Genomic DNA, 18,669 nt, shown 5'->3' with positions numbered 1-18,669 from the left:
ATTTATATTAGAGCTCATAAAATCTATTTTAATAACTTAATATTTTCGTCTCAAAATTGAAATTTTTAACTCATTATTGTTATTGTATATATTTATCTCTGTAGTTGTGTCTCATGTTCGTGAGGTTATTTTTCAAATTTGTTAATCGAAGAACATATTTTATCAAGTATCTAATAAATTCAAATTAAGATATCTACAGTATTTTGTTTAACTAATTATGAGTAGCTAAGTACCTATTAGAGTTAGAAATGTACACTAAAGTTGCTATTGACACACGAATACTATAAGAATGATGTTATCAAGACAAAGCTAGTTTATACTTTAACGACTTTAATTAAGACTTTAAAAACATTTTTTTATTAAAAATGTTATCAATACATTACAATCACAAATTTTAACACACTTCTATACCTTAAAATAATAAAAAATATTTATTAATTTCTTAATTATGATACTAATTAATTTTTTGAAATACAAGAATAAAAACAAAAATAGTAAAAATAAATAGCATGATAACTTAAACTCGTGAAGCGCGTCTTGAAAATGGTAAGACACGTGTACCATTTTTAGATGGATTATAAATGGTGTGGCGAGGTGTCTAAGCATATGGGATGAAAAAAGGTGACAATAAAAAGTCATAAATGGCTCATTTATGAAACTTAGTATTTTGGTGGGATTGTGATTACTGCATTAATGCTCTTACCTACGCTGAGTCAATGCAGCGCGCACCGAAACAGCGCCGATGAAAATGATATACAATAGCATGAGGCGAATGTTAACAAATTTTTAAAAATGAAAAATAATAAACAAAAGTAAGCTCTTATTTTTAGACGTAAATGTTTTATTTTTGTTAAAAAATTTCCCCTATTAACTCTTAATGATATACTACCTAAATTCCATGTCAAAATACACCTGATTGTGTGCATGTCCGATGATGGTATGGGGCTATGGCATAATTAGCCCATACTAGAGCATCCTTAGTTTACACCAAAAACGTGTACTCTGTTGTGCTTCTCGTTGATTAAAAAAAATGCAAAACTAAGAAAGATGGGAAGAAGAGACAGAGAAGATAAAACAATGCAAAAGAAGACGATTGTAAAACGAAGTCATATACACATATACATATATGAAAGTGCTACAGAGCGACAAGGAAAGATTAAACATATAGCATATATATATATAATAGAATAATCAAAACCAGTCACTAGTGTCGAGAACCTGACCCTGACCCCAAGTAAGCACCCTTGCCAGCCACTCGTCGTCAAAATCTTCTTCATCATCTTTCTTCTCTTCACTGACTGCAAGCCCCAGAGAGGGATCATCATCATGCACGTCTTGCAGCCGCTCTGGCTCTACCACCAATGACCCATTTGGAGAATGAGAGGGAGTGGGCGTGGGGGAAGGAGGTTTAGGGAGAGGTGAGGAGGCGATGATCTCTTTGTAAAGCTCTTGCATGACCTCTTCAATGGTTTCTTCTTTGAAACAAAATTGGGTTGCATCGTTGTCTGAATCGGTGAGAATCTCGTGGAGCTTTCGGGTGAGAGGTTCGGTAAAGGGAGAGGGAGCACTCTCTTCTTCCATCAAAACCAAACACAGTTATCTCTTTCTTCTCTCTCTGTCGGTCTGTGTCTGAGGCAAAAATTAACAGAGTGTGATTCTGACTTTCTGGGACTTTGTAATTGATATTGTTAATGGAATGGGTGAAAGAGACAGAGTGCGATGCCACGCTGGCATTGTGGCAGGAGTGACGTGGCGCGTTTCGATGCCGATGTCTTCTTCCGGGGAATCCTCGTATGACGAAAGCATCCGTCTTGGTGGTCCGTTCAGCCTCGTATCGCTCATGGAAATAAATTTTCCCTCCCATGACGATCTATCACCTGTCATGTGCTGCCATGTTATCCACGGATCCATTCACTGCAGATGATCTCAACCCTTAACTCACCCGTCATTTCCATGTCCATTTTTGCACAAAGTTATATACCCCGCCAGATTTTGACATGTCATATAAATCTTTAAAATTTATTTAGTGTGAAATTAAAAATATATTTAAAACATTATAATCAATAATATTAGAAATAAAAACAAAATTATATCAAGATTGCTAGGGGGAAAACGTTCAATATATCATCAAACAAATATTATCTCAACTCACCATGTGTATCGAAGATCACTAATCTTAGCTGATGATTAATATTCACCCTCTATTGCCTACGTATAAACCTTCTGTCATTAATACTGTCCAAAGTTAAATTAGTTATGTATTGAACAACCACCATAAAATCAATTCACATGTTTATGGTCTTGTAACTCAAGGACCAAGCCAGATTCAAGACCTCCCAAAGTTTTACTACATAAATTGAGGTTTCCATATAATTCCATTTGGAAGTGAGCAACTAATATCAACTGCATTGGTACCCGTAGTAATTCTCTCTTATTCCTACGTACCTTAGCCGATAATTTTGCAGCCATAGCTGAATCACAGCCTTAGAACAAATTGGTTAGAACAGAGTGCATATCAAAGTTTTATTTATTCCTCCAAATCCAGAGTCATAATAAGTTGTGGCTCAACGTGAATTTCATCTCGAATGAGAAACCGCTGCCAAACGCTTTAGTAAGGTTCAACCTTATCCGGCCACTATATGATGTAACCAGCAAAAAATTGACTTGTTTTGCAATGTCTATCCCAGGTTTCCGAACAACAATTAATAGATAGTCACGTAGAACACGTATTTTAAGATGATATTAGGTTTCGAAATAATAGTTTTATTAACCTTAATTTTTAGAAGTTAACTTTAATTATTTATTATACTTTATAAATTTATGTAATTGATAAATTTTAATTTAAACTTTGTCATTGTAATTAATTAAAATCAATCTTTAAAATTGTTAAATATTTTTTATAATTAAATTTAAAATGAATAAAAACTCAAATTGGGTAACATTTTAAAAAGGGCTCATGATAAACAAATGAAATTTATTATAATTTATAATTAATATATGCACCTTAAGTTTAAAAAATTAAATAATATTTAAAAATAAAATAAAAACAATTTAAAGTTATAAAGAACTTTTATTTTATTTTGTCATATAAATATTTATTAAAAAAATTGTCTAAATTAAGTCACCTTATCATTTACTTGATTTGGAAATAAATTTTTCAGTTTTAAAAAATTATTATGTCTGTCTTCATTATGAATGAGAAGAGATTATGTTAAAAAAAAAAAGTTAAATGGCAATTTAAAATATTTATAGACATAATAAACTGATCTCGTTTAAGCAGCAACAGCTGTAATTATTATTATATTAAATGCCTATTTTCCAATATTTTTCTGTCTCTTTTCTTCCTCAGGCTCTTTAACGTTGATCCCTTAAATAAAACTCCACCACGACAATGAAACATCCTTAGGCCTTAACAAGATCTATGTAGCACCTAAATAAAACATTTTGAACCTTAAAATTCCGAGTATTAGTTAAATCCATTATTTTTTTGGGGTTTACGTGAGACTATTTAAAAAGAGTGTTTTTTCATGTCAACTTAATTAATTAAAATATGAGAAGAATTATAAGTGCAAAAGGTTGAACATATACCAATAGTTTGTTTGTTTTTTATATCTTTGTAAAATTCATTGTGAATCTCTCCTTAAACAAATTATAAAATTAAATGGGCTAAATTGTATAGGTCCCTATTTAAACAAGTTTATATGATGGAGCCCATGTGATTCTGAGATTAAACGGGTTACGGGTTAAGCACCAGGCCGATCCATCTATATTTTAAATTTTACTTGTATTTTATTATTTTTCTTTAAAATGGTTAGTTTTTGAAAAATTAAATATTTTTTGCGAGTTAATAAATTAACCTGCGATTCACGAACTCAATATGTTTGACCTGCTAATTACGGGGGCCAACCTGCATAAATTTACCCTTAAACAAGTGACGGATTTTTAAACTGAAGCTTGCAAAGTATGAATACTTGCAGACCTACCATGGACATGCCTTTCAAGTCCATGTTTTATTCATGCGCTGACCCTAATGCCGCACACTATTTTCATTTGTTTTAAATCTTTTGTTAAAACAAACACCGTATTAGAACTAAGATCACAACATGTACATGCGTAAGATCAATGTTTGGAGGACATTGCTTTCACTTATTAATTTTCAAACTTGTACATCCCACACATATAATTGACCCGTATTTTTAAAATAAGTAATTAAAAAATTAATAATTTTTATTAAAAATTACAATAATAAAGATGAAAATCACGGTAAGGTATGGTAATATATTGTATGATGATATATTATAAATTACGTCGATGTATATTAAAAAACAAAGTATTAAATATTTTTTATATTTTTAAGATAATAAATGGGTGTATTGTTTTCATTTAACACATTATATAAAGTAGGAGAATGATTATTTAAAAATTTTGTAAGAAATATACCAAAGTTATTTACCATGGAATAATTCCAAATCTGTTTTCCCTTTAAGCCTATAAATTATTCTAATTATTAAATAAATAAAATATTATATATTTTTTATATTTTAAAATAAATATATATTATTTAATATATACTTATAAAATAAGAACAAATTATTAAAATGCTTTATGAGAAGATATACTCTGTATGACTATACTTTTGTTGAGAAACTTATCAGGTAACTTGATTCAAATATGTTTACATCCATTTAATAATAAGATAAATAATTATACACTAAAATTTTATGTACTATACAATTTTTTAATATTGATTTTTCAAAAATATCTAAAATTATAAAGAAAATGTGTAATGGAAAATCATAAAAATATAAGTAAAAATATTTAAGATTATTATGTATAAGTAATTACAAATATTTTATATTTTAAATTTTAAAAGAAAGGAAATTAAGAAAACTATTATTTTTCAAGGAGTATGCCAAGAAATTACGTCACTCTCATATGTATAACAAAATTATTTTGAAAGATTAATTTAAGAATAAGCAGCTTAGATTTTGAAAAGGATAAAAATTTAGCATACAAAGTTAAAATTAATTTGTTTGCCATAAAATTTCCGTGTTTTGAATAAAAAAAAGAGATAACTTTTTTTAAGAAAAAACATGTTCCAACTGTGAAATTTTGCCTTTAAAAATATTTTAATGACAATATTATTTTATTTATACAAGTAGACGAATATAAGTATATTATAATTAATCATGAACATGTAAGAGCATATAAACTTGTGAAGCATGTAGGATGAACTTGATTATCGTCACACAAAGGCTTGGGAGAGAATTCTCAGGAATACGCAGACACATAAAGTTATACACAGGAACGGGTTTTGCAGAGTGGAAGAGAAAGTGATATTAATAGGGAACAAAGTAGTAATTACAACTAAAACTATAGATGGGGGAAAATCATGCCCAAATTGCGAGCGAAGACATCAATCCAGCCCCAAGGAAAAGCATACAATAAGACAAAATCTGGAGCCTAAAGTTACAACTCATTCTCTTGCTAAGAAAATCTGCAGCTATCAAATCTACCAAAGCCATATACACTAAAATCCCTGCTGACAAGGAATCCAATATACCTTCGGTGACAAGTGCACCTGTGCTGTAAGGGTTATACACCGAAGCAATACCCGTTCCAATCCCAACACCCAACGGCGTCGTTAGAGCAAAAAAACAAGCCATTATTGTAGCAGATGATGCCTTGAACTGCGCCTGTGAGATGCACCCTCCAAGCGCGAACCCTTCAAAAAACTGATGAAACGATAATGCCGCAATCAAAGGCCTTATTGCACACGGACTTTGCGAAACTCCCAGAGACAACCCAATTATCACCGAATGTGACACTATCCCAAGTTCCAACACCTGCAGTTGCACACTTCTTAATCGTCTTCGCTGACCACTATATAAATAAGTAAATAAAATAACCGTTAGTTAGTTAATTACCTGCGAAACGACGACGTGTCTGACGTCAGTTTCTTCCTCGTCTTCGATGTGGGAGTGACCATGCCCGTGCCCGTGCCCGTGCCCGTGCCCATGCGCGTGGCCTTGTTCCTTCACGCCCCCAATGCCATGACATGCTTCATGGCCATGAGGGTGGTTATGTCTATGGTGAGCGGCGTGTGCATGCATCCCCACTATGTGCATTCCACCGCTTTCCTCTTCCCCAAACACTTTCCCTCCATTCCACTCCACAACACCGGGTTCCGATGAACCGACCCGAGATTGCTCCTCCGATGCCCGATTCAGCCCCTGCTTTCGCTCGTAATACTGAGTCCCCACGAAATCAAGGAGGAGAGTGAAGAGCGCAGCCATCATGGCGAAGAACCCCGTGAAGGGAAACTTGGACCATGGAAACGAAGGCAAGCATGGATGGTGGAGCGCTTCCGACGCGTCCGAAAGCATGTGGACGAACCCGGTGGCCAGAATCACCCCCGCCGCGAAGGCCTTCGCGGCCACGAAGAGATTGCCGTCGGTGCGGAGGAAGCGACGGTGTTTGCCGATGAGTGGGATCGCGATTCCGGCCATGCCGGATAATAGAATGGAAGCGATGGCAACAAACTTGAGAACGAATGCGGCTGACTCATCTCTGCAGAGCTCTAACTCTGTGCCTCCACAACTCGAGTTTGTCATTGATTGTGGAAGGTGCTGGAAAAGCGACGAATTTTCTATTTGGGAAAAAGCACCGTCTAAAGAGTTTAGATTCCCTTTAAAATAATTGATTGACCTATATTCGAGTGCGAATTGTAAATAATTTACTATATAAAAAAAATTTAGTGATGCAATGGATTGAAATTTATAGGATTTAGAATGATTTTGAATTACCTGAGAAGCGAGGAGTTTTTCCAACGAGTCGCTGGAGCAGTGGCCACAGATCCTGAGAAGAAAAAGGAAAAAGAACGATCATTATCGATTACATCGAAAGCGGTTGGGAATAAAGCGAGAAAAAGAACAGAGGAAACCTCAATAAAAAACATGGGAGTGCTGGGAAAAGGATAGGATAGGAGAGAGGAAGATGATTGTTGGATGAAGAGAAGGTAGATTTGCTAATTAGTGTTAATAAATAAGATAGGGAAGAGGGTTGGGAATGGCATTGAGAGGGGTAGAAGCGTGTTGGCGAAAGAAAGAGGAGTGTCGTCATATCCAAGAGAGAAGAAGAGGGAGAGGAAGAGGTGGATGCTTGGCTTGCGACTTTTTGCAATGAAATGAGCGCGATAGTGTCGACATTCTTTCATCACCTGTCTGTTTCTCGACATCCCTCGACGTTTTTTGTTTTTTTTATTCTCCAGACACTGTTTAATTAGATTTTTAATTTAACCATGGCATGTTCTTTTCCCTTTTTCGTTAGGACTAGGAGATTATCTTTCATTAATCATGTTTCCTACGCTACTAAAAGGACCATTATAAGTAAGAAGTTTGTATGACAAAATAAAAGTGAAAAATAAATTTGTGGCTCAATTTTGATTAATTTAATAATAATATAAAAGTTAAATTAATGTAAATTGATATTTTATAATTTTAATTGGATTGGTTCTTTTGAATACTCTTTGTTTTTTTAATGATAGTTTTTACTTTTTTTGTGAATAATTAGAAATATTAATTAATTTATGCATAGAGTTGTAATATATAAATTTCATCAATAATTATTTTTTAATTAAGAGGTAATGTTTAATAAATAAAAAATTAAATATGCAATTATTATAATAGATTAATTTAAAATATTGAATCTCAGTATATATTACAATTTAGTCTAAATTATAAATCATAATAATTTTAAGTATTTCTAAAAATTATAAATATATTTTAAATTAATATTCATATATGAATAGAATATAAAATAAATATAAAATTATGATATAAATGATTTAGAATATACTTGAGCGCAAAAGTAAAAAGTTATAATTATGATGATTTTTTTACTACAAAAATAAATTATAAAATCTTAATAATAGAAGTTTTGTGAAATTTTCAAAAGATTATAAACCTATGTTAGTGTTAAACATGTTTTTAATTGGAGTTCACGAATCATGATTATGATAGTTTCCCACCTTGCCTTCAGCTATTTTGACTCGAAAATGTGTCATTTAAAATTAAATTTAAAAAAAAAGGTTAACCTAAATATAAATTATTAACATGGAAAAAATTGTTAAAAATAAAACATAAAAAATGTAACGTATTCCGTATGATATATGTCACATTCTAATTACATGACTTAGATTGGATGGGTGTAATGTATGGAAGATGATGTTGCATTTTTTATAAATATTATAATAAATTACAATTATCACCATTTAAATGATTTTTAATTAGTTTAAGTGAGATAAGTAGTAGCGGTTTAAATTTAATTTCTAACAATTTAATCTTAGTTATGGTTCTTTCAATAAAGTATATGCACAACTTAGTCAGTGACATAAAAAACTTTGAAATTACAATAAAAATATTATAGATAGTACGAAATAAAAATGCTATAAAAAAATCTAATGAAGTTACTTGTCATTTAAAAAAAAAGTTGTCTTTTTTAGTGCAAAAATTTCCTTGTTTATTTTTTTTTTCTGGTATGTGAATTTAATTTTTAATTTTTTTAAAAAATTACGACAATTTTAAACCGTCAATGATAGATATAAGTTGCAGAAAATTAGGTTCAAATTGCTGCAATCCACAAACATATAAATACTTAATAAATCTTTTAGTGTCTAAATAGTGTTAAAAGATGAATGAAACACTCAATTTAATTCATATTAATTAGTTGTTGTGCAGATTTAAAATTTATTTTTTTAATGTATATTTGTCAAAAATTGACAATTTTTATTCATTTATGCATAATATATATATATATATATATATAAGCAATTCTACATGTTAGCCACAATAACATCAAACATAATAATAATAATGTATAAACATACATATTATTTTTTCATTATTATTATTATTTACTTTATTTCATTGATTCACAAAAAAGAAAAAGAAAAAAAAGTCACTCAAAAATTATTTCTTTATTATTTATGTCTGATTACATGATTGGTTTTTTTTTTATGTTGTTTGTTCATAAAAAATAAAAAACAGTAAAAAAAAATTAAAGGAAAAGGATAAATAGTTTATTAAAAAATGTTACTTCACAACTTATTAGAAGATTTATTTATTTTTTACTTTGCTGATTTACAACGAAAGAAAAAAAAGGAGAAAAAGAATAAATAATTGAATCATTATCACAATCTAAGTGGATAATTTGATGTTAAAAAAAAAACTTATATCAATAGTAAATTTTGATTCTTAAATGACTATCTTTCTTTCAACTTTATGGCTTAGATATGATTTTTTTAAAGATATATGACTTAATAATTAAGAGTTTTTTTTTTTACCACTTTTGAAATTTTGATTTTTCTCTCTTTTCTCCACTCTCCTATTTATATCTCATATAAAATAATATTTATTTTATTAAAATCTCCATCAACTCTTTCATCTCCTATTTCTTACTAACTATCCAATTAGCTTTTATTCAACATCTTATCCACATGTCCAACCTTCCAAAAAATAAACTTATTATTATTATTTTTAGTTTTTCAAATAATTTTTATTCATTATTATCTTATCCATTTATTTAAACTTAAAAAATATAATTATTATCTTTATATTTTTAATTTTAAGTTTTATTCTTATTCTTATTTATTATTTTGAAATAAAGACACAATTAAAATTAATTATTTATGGCGAGGACAGAGTTGACGATTATTTATTTCTTTATTTTAAATATGAGGATGTGTCTACCCATACACCCATTAAGTTCCGGTCCATATAACATGAATATAATTAGGCTAATGCTAACTTATATTTTAAAGGTATTAACTAAATATTTAGATTTATATCTATGAAAACATTATTATGCATCTATTTTTAATATAAATTCATCTCTTAAATAATTAAAAAATTAATTATTAATTATAATATAATATTAAACTAAAACAACTCATATTAGTAAATCTACGTATTTGGTAGTTAAATATATATTTCTTTTTAATAGCACTTGGTGATCAATTATTTTATATAAAAATAATTATGGACCGAAATTTGATTGATAAAACTAATCAATTTAATATGCAAGTTACCCGATATAATATCGAGTTGGATCAATATCTTTCTCGTAAGAGATCAATTATAGACTAAATAAAAAAACTTTTAAGAACATTGCAAAAAATTATGAATGAAAACATGCAATTAATAAGCTAAAAAGGAGCAAGAATATAAAACTATAAAGCAAATAGAATGAAACAAAAGAGTAACGCAGAATTAAATTACTCAAAAAGGTTTTATTTATTTCAATCAATATGATCATAGATATCTAATAACTTTACAATAAATTTTATGAATATTTCTGTCTCTCTTCAAAAACATAATTTACATGTGCTTAGCACTGCTAAAACGTATGCGTGACACTTAAAAAAGTTATTAATTGTCATACACTTTGATACAAATATTTGAAGTCACCCACCCTTTGTCTTTATCTTTGGACCAAAAGTCTTGAAGTTATTGATTGTGTAGGAGTCGAAATTATGGTTGATATGCTATCTTCTATTAAACTGCATTGTTCCTAAACTGCTTTAGCTTCTGTCTCACACTGAGAGGAATATTTTGAAAAGATAGAACGATTCTTTTATACATGCAAGCTTTCTTTTTAAAATTATATTGTGAACACGCAGTCAAAACTATTAAAGAATAAAATGATAATACAAGGGGAAAAAAATAGAAAGATTCTCAATTCTTTCTTTTTATTCTTTACTTTATTTGTGTTTCTCCTTTTTTAATTTCATTTTCCTTACGTGTAAGATGTGCTGAAAAAAAATTGGTTTTATATATTAATTAAAAGATAATTGATTCACTTAATGTAAAAGTAAGTTTATATTGTTTAAGTTAGTGTTGTGTGATCTTTATGATTATATAAGAATAATATCGTGTTTTTTGCTGATGTGTTAGATAAAAGAGAATTATTAGATTCTATTATGCTAAATCTTAGAAGTGAGTGTCAGTGTATAACAAAAGAGATTCAATTACACTTACTAATTGTTATCTGAAGTTTATGATTCTTTGTATTTTTCTTGTTTTTTGAGATTCTGAATTTGTTTTATTTTTTTATGTAAAAGTTCTGAGTATTTCTATTACTCGTTTTAATAAGATTTGTCTATTCATGAAAAAAAGTAAGTTTATATTTTTTTAAGAGAAGACAAATTTTATTAATCTATATTAATGAATTAAGTTTGTAAATAATTTTGTTAAAATTTTAAAAGTAGAATAAGTTTATTAGTATATTAAGTTTACACAGATTTATATTTTATTAGATAGTTTTTTTTAATAAATAATATATTTTTTAGAATATAAAAAATGTTGATTATAAAATTTATGAAATATTTGGTACATATGGTAACATAACAAAACATGTGTACCAAATAGGGTACTATTTGGTCATTTATACAAAACAGAGAACTAAACACTCCTTTATCCTTACCTTTGGATGACGGTACCAATACTCCTTTGGCCTTACTTTTAGACGAAGTGTACTAACATTCCATCGGCCTTATTTTTGGACAAGGGATATCAACACCCTTGCCTTCACTCATTGGACTAGAGATATTGACATTCCTTTAATCATATTAAAATAAATTAACAAATTAATTAAGGTACCAACAAATAAAAAGTTAATTATTCAAACAATCAAAAGGTTAATCCAAAGTTGACTCATCAGGCACATTAAACCAATATCCTTTTTATAAAAGAAAGATAAGAAGGACAAGTAAAATGATTTATTTCAGAATATTTAATAATATTTATTATTTTATACCAAATACTTACTTTATCGTCAGAGTATGACAAGAGGAATTTAAATTTTTTTTTAAGGACGTCACAACAATACAAGAGGATGGAGTTACAATGAATAAGTATATCCTTTACAGAAACAATATAATATTTAATTTATTCTATCATGTTATTTTTGGTATTTGTTGATTAAAATATATGATATTTTACTTTATTAAGTTATATTGACCAAATATTATATTCAACTAAAGTGAGTGATGATTTAAGAAGCATAAGAGTGTGATGACATTTTTCTATTTCAGTTTGATCACATTTTATATTTTTTTAATGTTTAAAAAGTCAATATTTTAAAAATAAAAATTAATAATTTTTATAAAAAATATTAAAATAATTTTAATTTTTTAAGAAAAAAGTATTTTAAATTATCTACTTAAAATATTTTAATCAATTTATAAAATATTTTTATATTTTTATATTTTTTATTGTAATTATAATTCTTTTCTTAAAAATATTTTAATTATAAATAAATTGTTCCAACTCAATCCATTGAATTATTATCGGGGTTGGGTAAAATTTTTTATACGAACACCACCAAACTCAAACTTGAGGATGAGGATTAATATGATTAAATTAGAATAAACCCGTGTTCATTGATGCAGGGTAAGCGAAAACGAATATATTTTTATATTTATTTTGATATTATTGAAAATTTTTTCTATGATAAAATTATATTTATAAATTTGTAACTTATTTTAGGTATTTTTTTGAACAAAATCAGTTTAATTCAAACTCATTAATTTTTTTGGCTTAAGCGCTGCAAATTCTTTTGAGTAGTTTAAATCTGAAAAAAAAAAAGGGTTAGTTTAGGCTGGAGTCATCGAGTGTGAAATATATTAATCTTATTTAAAATATAAACTCAAGTGATAATCAAACTCAACTATTTATCCACCTAAGAATGGGCCCAAAATGAGTCCTGAAAGAGAATGGGTATTACCTAAAGGCCCAATAATATTTGTCCCAAAAAAAGGCCCAAGGATAGAACAATAGCACAGTCGAGAATAAAAAAGATCCTATAGATTCGCCCGTTTGTTTACGTTACGCATTGACTGCCACATTAGAAACGTTTATTTCAAAGCATGTGGGCCCCACCTAAATCAAATCAAAACGGCCACATGAAACAAGCAAAGCAAGTATTTTTATTTATTTATCTACTCGGTGTGTGTGTTTTGTTTATTCTATATGTATTTTTTTAAAATAAATTGTTACCCAAGGGATGAGTTGTACTATGGATAATAAATTATTAATATTTGATTAATTATATCTATAAATTTTAAATTATTAATTAAGTTAAATTAATTTATATTAATTGATAGTATTTTGAATGGAAATTCAAATCTAGAGTTAAATAAAATTAATTTTATTTAAAATAAATTTAAATTATATAATTTATATTTATTTTTAAACTAAATATAATAAAAGTTGGTATATTTTTAATTTTAATATAAAATTATAATTTATTTAATAAGTTAGAGACAAACTCAATATTAATTGCAACAAACAAACATATTAGCATAATAATTAAATTTTTATTTTATTCAACATGATTTTAGAAATATAAATGTATTCAAAATACATAAACTTGTTTTTATTAAAATATATATTTTTAAAATAGACCTTTTCAAAATCAATGGGATTATACAATGAAAAATATACATTTACTCATTATTAATTCAATATCAATTATATATATATATATATATATATATATATATTTTAATAATGTGTGTCTTTAAACACACAATTTTTTATACTAGTTTTTTAATTAAAAAATATAATATATCACAAATTAATATATATTAACAAATTAAATCTTATAATCTTAATAAAAAATATATTTCTTATTTGTGAATTTTTATCACGTGTAATTGACATACGTTAAAAAGAATAATAATTATTTTTAAATGTTTTTAATTCAAATGAGAAAATTTGTACATTCTTTCACTTAAGAAAAATAAATTAAAAATAAAAACGAGAATGGAAATTTTGAAATGTAAAACGAAGATGTCCCTTGTTTATTTGCATTCGAAGGAACTGGGAAGTCAAATCAAAACCGAAACCAAAACCTGAACGACAAATTTCTTTGTGGCAGAGGAGGGACACTGTTGTTGTGTTGTGTTGTGTTGTGTGTCCAGACAGAAAAGAGACACTTTTTTCCAAACCTCCAAAGCAAGCCCAGGGTTTTTCATCTCTATCCTTTTTCCTTTGAACAAAACCTTCAAAAAAGAAAGAAAGAGGGGAAGGAACGAACCAACAATGGGAATGGGATGGGTGGCAAATCAACAGTGCAGAAGGTGGAAGACAAGTCGTATATGGGGAGCAACATTTCTCTTTTGCATCTGCTTCATCTTCTTCACTCCCACAATTCCTCGCTCTCCCAACCACCACCAATTTGTTGACATGCGAAATCTTCTTGGTACACTTTCTTTACCACCTTTTAATTTCGTTTTCGTTGCTCCCTCCATCTTCTCATGGTTTTTGGTTCTTCAGGAGTACCCAACACGTTGAATGTGATGACAAATTTCCCATTTTTAGTTGTGGGTGTTTTAGGCTTTGTTCTTGCCCTTGAAGGAGGGGTCTTTAACATAAGGTTTCGACAATTCCTGCGACCCTTTTAATCAAATTGGTTAATTCCTCTTCAACCGTTAACTTGCATTGTGTTGTTGCAGTTCTCAAATAGAGGTCTGGGCTTGGGCACTATTCTATGCTGGAATAGCTGGGGTGGCTTTTGGTTCTGCTTACTACCATTTGAAGCCCGATGATCATCGTGTGTTGTGGGACACTTTACCTGTTAGTTACTGTTCTATGTTTGTTCTGTGTAATTCTTTTCCTTTTCCACCCTCCAATTTCTCTGTTGTTTTGAATTTATGGTAAATGTAAGGCCTTTTCAAACTGGATGATTGATTTGGTGCCATGCGAGATTAAACTAGCACATTTTAATTTCAATACTCAAAGTACTCTTCTTGCAAATTGTATTCAAATGGGATCTCTGCCTGTTGCTTTATTTTTTTTCATCATGAACCTTATTGAGTTTGTCAATGGCAGATGATGTTGGCCTTCTCTTCGCTTTTGTCTAGTTTGGTTGTTGAGAGATTTGGCCAAAGGATTGGGTTGTGTTGTTTGGTTACACTCATTGTTGCTGCCTTTCTTTGTGTAGTTTATGAACGGTTAGTTTTTTTTTTTTTTTTTTTTTTTTTTTGTCTTTTTAATTTCGTGTATTTCTATTTTGGAATGCTTATACATCAAGTGAAGGGGCTATAACTGTAGCCAATTTTATGCTGAATTCTGTCTGCTAGTTGGTTGCAGAATTTATAATGATATTCGGTTCTGCATGATGTTCCAGTTGAGTCTGCCTCTAGCTATTCCAGTAATAGCAGTCATGTACCGCTCCAAATATACTCACTCAAGATATTGGTTGTTGTCTACTGGTAAGCCCTGAGCTTTGTAATTCTTTTATTTTGCTCAACAAAGTTTCTATTTGGCTGAATTTTCCTGTTCACTGGAGTTAGTAATAGAACTAAAGCAAAGTGCCTATGATACATCTGAAAAATCAAATATAGGCAGAGCAGTTCACTTGCAACTAGAACTCAAGCTTTGCTTAATTATTGTTTATCTGTTTATAATTTTATCTCTTTTGGGACCAGCTGTCATTACTCTAATGAAGTTAGTATAATAGGGATTCAAGAGTGGAGTAAAATAAGTAAACCTTATGCCATTGGCAGCATCTGAGATACGTTATCTGCTAACTGGATTTGGGTGGACAGCTCACAAACTGTAGAATGTTTAATATGAGAAAGGATGCTGTCATTCTACCTTTTAATCACATTTGCTATATACTTCTGATGTTGAGTAATGGATGAACTTAATGAATTTTATATTTGAATGGAAATGTGTTTGCTAGTAAATTGGTTAGATTTCACATGGACAGTTTAATTGGGGTCAACTGGTCTAGATTGTTGAAGTTGCATTGACAATTGTGGGCTGATTTTGAACATAGTTTCTCTGTTCCTGATTTGATGTATATCCTAACACGAGGTGGCTTTCTGGGCTTACCGATACCATATTAGTGCTCTATCCGCGTTTTTAGTTTTTAAGGCTTGGAACTTGTACTTACTAGTTGACCTTCTACTCAGAAACAATGATCGTTTATGAAGTACAACTTCCACTGTGTGTGCGCCACCGGCTTCATAACTTTCATTGCATCCATTATACTCTTATCTTTAGTTATAATTGGCAATGCCATGTTTTGATTAGACTGGACAAAGTTCACTAAAGAAGTGCATCTTGATGTCTGAAGTTCACCACCTCTTGCATATCAGCTAGAAGTACATTTTTCGCTTTTTTTTAATCCTTTGTATTATTTTAGATTTTCAATTCAACCCCACCCTTCCTTGGTTTTTGGTCCCTTGAAAGTTGAAACATTATTCACTTATAAGTCACTGCCCTAAAAATGTCTATGTTCCTTCAGTTGGACTGTTCTTGAATTATGTAAAACTTTATAAAGAAAATAAAGCAGCTGTGAACATACGGATTGAGGATATACAAGTTTAGAAATGATCATATTCTATTAATTATTGTGGATATTCTTTGAAGCCTGAATTTCTTTGGCACAGGGATTTATCTGCTTGCAAAATTTGAAGGTGTTACTGACAGGAAACTGTACCACCTAAATAACTACACTATCAGTGGGCACTCTTTGGAACACTTGTGCTTAGCACTGATCCCAATTTTACTCAGCGTAATGCTTATCTACAGGGAACTTAAGTTTCAAAGGTATTCATTTGATCAAAATGTCTTGCGGCTATACTGATTCCTTGTAGAAATCGGTATATCCAACTGTCCTTATTATTCCATTTCTGAATCAATTATATTTTTCACCTATTCTACTGCAGTTCCCTGAGAAGAGATGCGGTCTCTTGTTCTTATATATTTGTTCGCTTGATGACAGATTAGTTGATCTTAAAGATCGACCATGAAGAGGCAGAAAATTGATGATTACTCAATTGGGATGCTTGAGAGATATTGCAGTACTGAACGAGTGAAAATTGCCTTCAGGAATCTCTGTTCTTTTCCCTTAACTTGTAGGTCTAACTAGTCTAGCTGTACAGTGGAGTCAAATTCCTTTATTATCTCCATATGAAGGAATCTCTGTTGATACCAAACTGCTCTTGCCTGGTGGGTCATCATGTGGGTGGGAGCTCATGCATTTCAGATTATTTAGGATATGTATGAATCATGATGGAGAATCTGAGGTGACGGCATTGCCCTTCTAACTTGAATTGGTTTTTGTTTGTCATTGCCCTTCTCAGTATTGAAACTATTGTGATAACAACACATTGAGTCATCAACGTGAGGCATTGAAAATTTTGTAATTAGTTTCTGTTGATTTTATTTTTCCCGAATTTGTTTTTTCTGATGTGAGAATAACTAACATGAAGAACAGATTCTGATGTGAACTTGTGTCTGACTTAAGATTACGCTCTTCTTTGTTTGCTGTCTGGATTTATTATTATCGATAAAATCCAGGTGGGCATCAAGGATCCATGATTCACATTAACAATGTCCATGGCACGTGTTGGGACTTTAGATGCGCATTTGGCAAATATATGCTTCCTTCACATGCTGTTGCTTTGTCTTTTTGAATAACTTTTATGTCTTGTTTATTTATATTGCTTCAAACATATTCATAATCATGTGGCTTGTACCCTTGTACACATGATTATTTATTTGTATTACGTTCGGTGATCTTTCGTTTTCTTTTGGGCCCTTTCCTTCTCCATTATGGTAAGGTAAGATCAAATGTGTTGTTTAGAGTTTGATTGCTTTCTTTATATATTTAAGTTAGAAAAACGGTTGCTTCTGCCTACAAAATTGAATATTGTAAATAGTTTAAATAATTGTTAGCTCATACAACTTCGAGACATTCGAGGGGTACTTACATACATGCACATGCACATGCTTTGGTTTCAAATTATTGTTGGGTTCATAATCTCTTGTCGAGCCCAACAAATAGGCATTTGTCGCTGTGGTTCGGTTTTGTAACGTAGCTGAGATGTGGTATATTTCTTCCTAGCTAAAAGCGCAAAAACACAGTCATAAATGATGTAATTCAAATAAAAAATAAAATACTAAGCTAATATTTTGACAACTCAGGTACACATTTTGATTTGGATAAACAGAAACCCGGTCTAGCTTTCCTCATAGAACAGTGTTTGGGACTTGAACATGAAATAAAAACTGCTCGATGGTTGTAGTGTAAAGATCACGGAAAAGGGTTTCAAAGGCTAGTGGCAGCACCAAACCGCAATGTCAACCGGAAAATTAAATCACAACATTCGGTAGGGGTCGTATCTGGCAATCTTGAATTTAAGTTATAAAAATGCAACATCGTTAATATTTGTTAGGGACACTAAATAATTTTACCTGACTCAAACCTAACCAAGGTGAATCAAACTCAATATATAAATTTATTTTATAAACTATATTCTTTTTAAATATATTTCAGTTAATTTACACTTGTTTTGTTAATCTTCTTAGAATTTGTAATTCAGTTATATTTTTTTTTCTTTGATAAAGTCAGTTCTTTTAAGTGACACTAATCGTTCTATTAAAAACACCTTCAATTATAAAATTTGGAAAAAACTAAATTAAATCAAACTTGGAAATTTCATCACAAGTGATGGGATGATATCTTAAATATGACAAACAATGTATGCATAAATTGAAATAAAAATTAATATTACTTTTAATACACTGTTAGTGAAAAAAAATTTATACTATCAACCAATTGGAAATTACTGTTGATATGACTTTTAAAATGATT

At 29.8% G+C, this 18,669-nt stretch overlaps 2 protein-coding genes across 3 annotated transcripts; one reads left to right on the top strand and one right to left on the bottom strand.

Annotated features, from left to right (window-relative positions):
• Nucleotides 1-5,317: 5,317 nt before the first annotated feature.
• On the bottom strand, nucleotides 5,318-7,159 carry LOC113865258 (zinc transporter 4, chloroplastic-like). 2 transcript variants are annotated; one of them, XM_027499693.1, is made up of 4 exons: nucleotides 6,944-7,159; nucleotides 6,807-6,858; nucleotides 5,928-6,649; nucleotides 5,318-5,846 (listed from the first exon to the last, which is right to left on the bottom strand). In XM_027499693.1, exons 1-4 carry the CDS (start codon nucleotides 6,956-6,958, stop codon nucleotides 5,391-5,393), a joined length of 1,245 nt encoding a protein of 414 aa, XP_027355494.1. In that variant the 5' UTR covers nucleotides 6,959-7,159; the 3' UTR covers nucleotides 5,318-5,390. The 2 variants fall into 2 exon arrangements, with proteins under 2 accessions (XP_027355494.1, XP_027355493.1); XM_027499692.1 differs by having other exon boundaries at nucleotides 5,319-5,846; nucleotides 5,928-6,708; nucleotides 6,807-7,105.
• Nucleotides 7,160-13,944: 6,785 nt separating this feature from the next.
• Nucleotides 13,945-17,006, top strand: LOC113865904. The gene is made up of 7 exons (XM_027500709.1): nucleotides 13,945-14,262; nucleotides 14,337-14,436; nucleotides 14,516-14,636; nucleotides 14,892-15,013; nucleotides 15,153-15,274; nucleotides 16,460-16,619; nucleotides 16,795-17,006. Exons 1-7 carry the CDS (start codon nucleotides 14,103-14,105, stop codon nucleotides 16,820-16,822), a joined length of 813 nt encoding a protein of 270 aa, XP_027356510.1. The 5' UTR covers nucleotides 13,945-14,102; the 3' UTR covers nucleotides 16,823-17,006.
• Nucleotides 17,007-18,669: the final 1,663 nt, after the last annotated feature.

This window comes from Abrus precatorius, unplaced genomic scaffold, assembly GCF_003935025.1.
Source record: "Abrus precatorius isolate BTA unplaced genomic scaffold, Abrus_2018 Scaffold4, whole genome shotgun sequence".
In the NCBI taxonomy this organism is placed as follows: domain Eukaryota; kingdom Viridiplantae; phylum Streptophyta; class Magnoliopsida; order Fabales; family Fabaceae; genus Abrus; species Abrus precatorius.
This window is presented reverse-complemented; position numbering and strand designations above follow the sequence as displayed.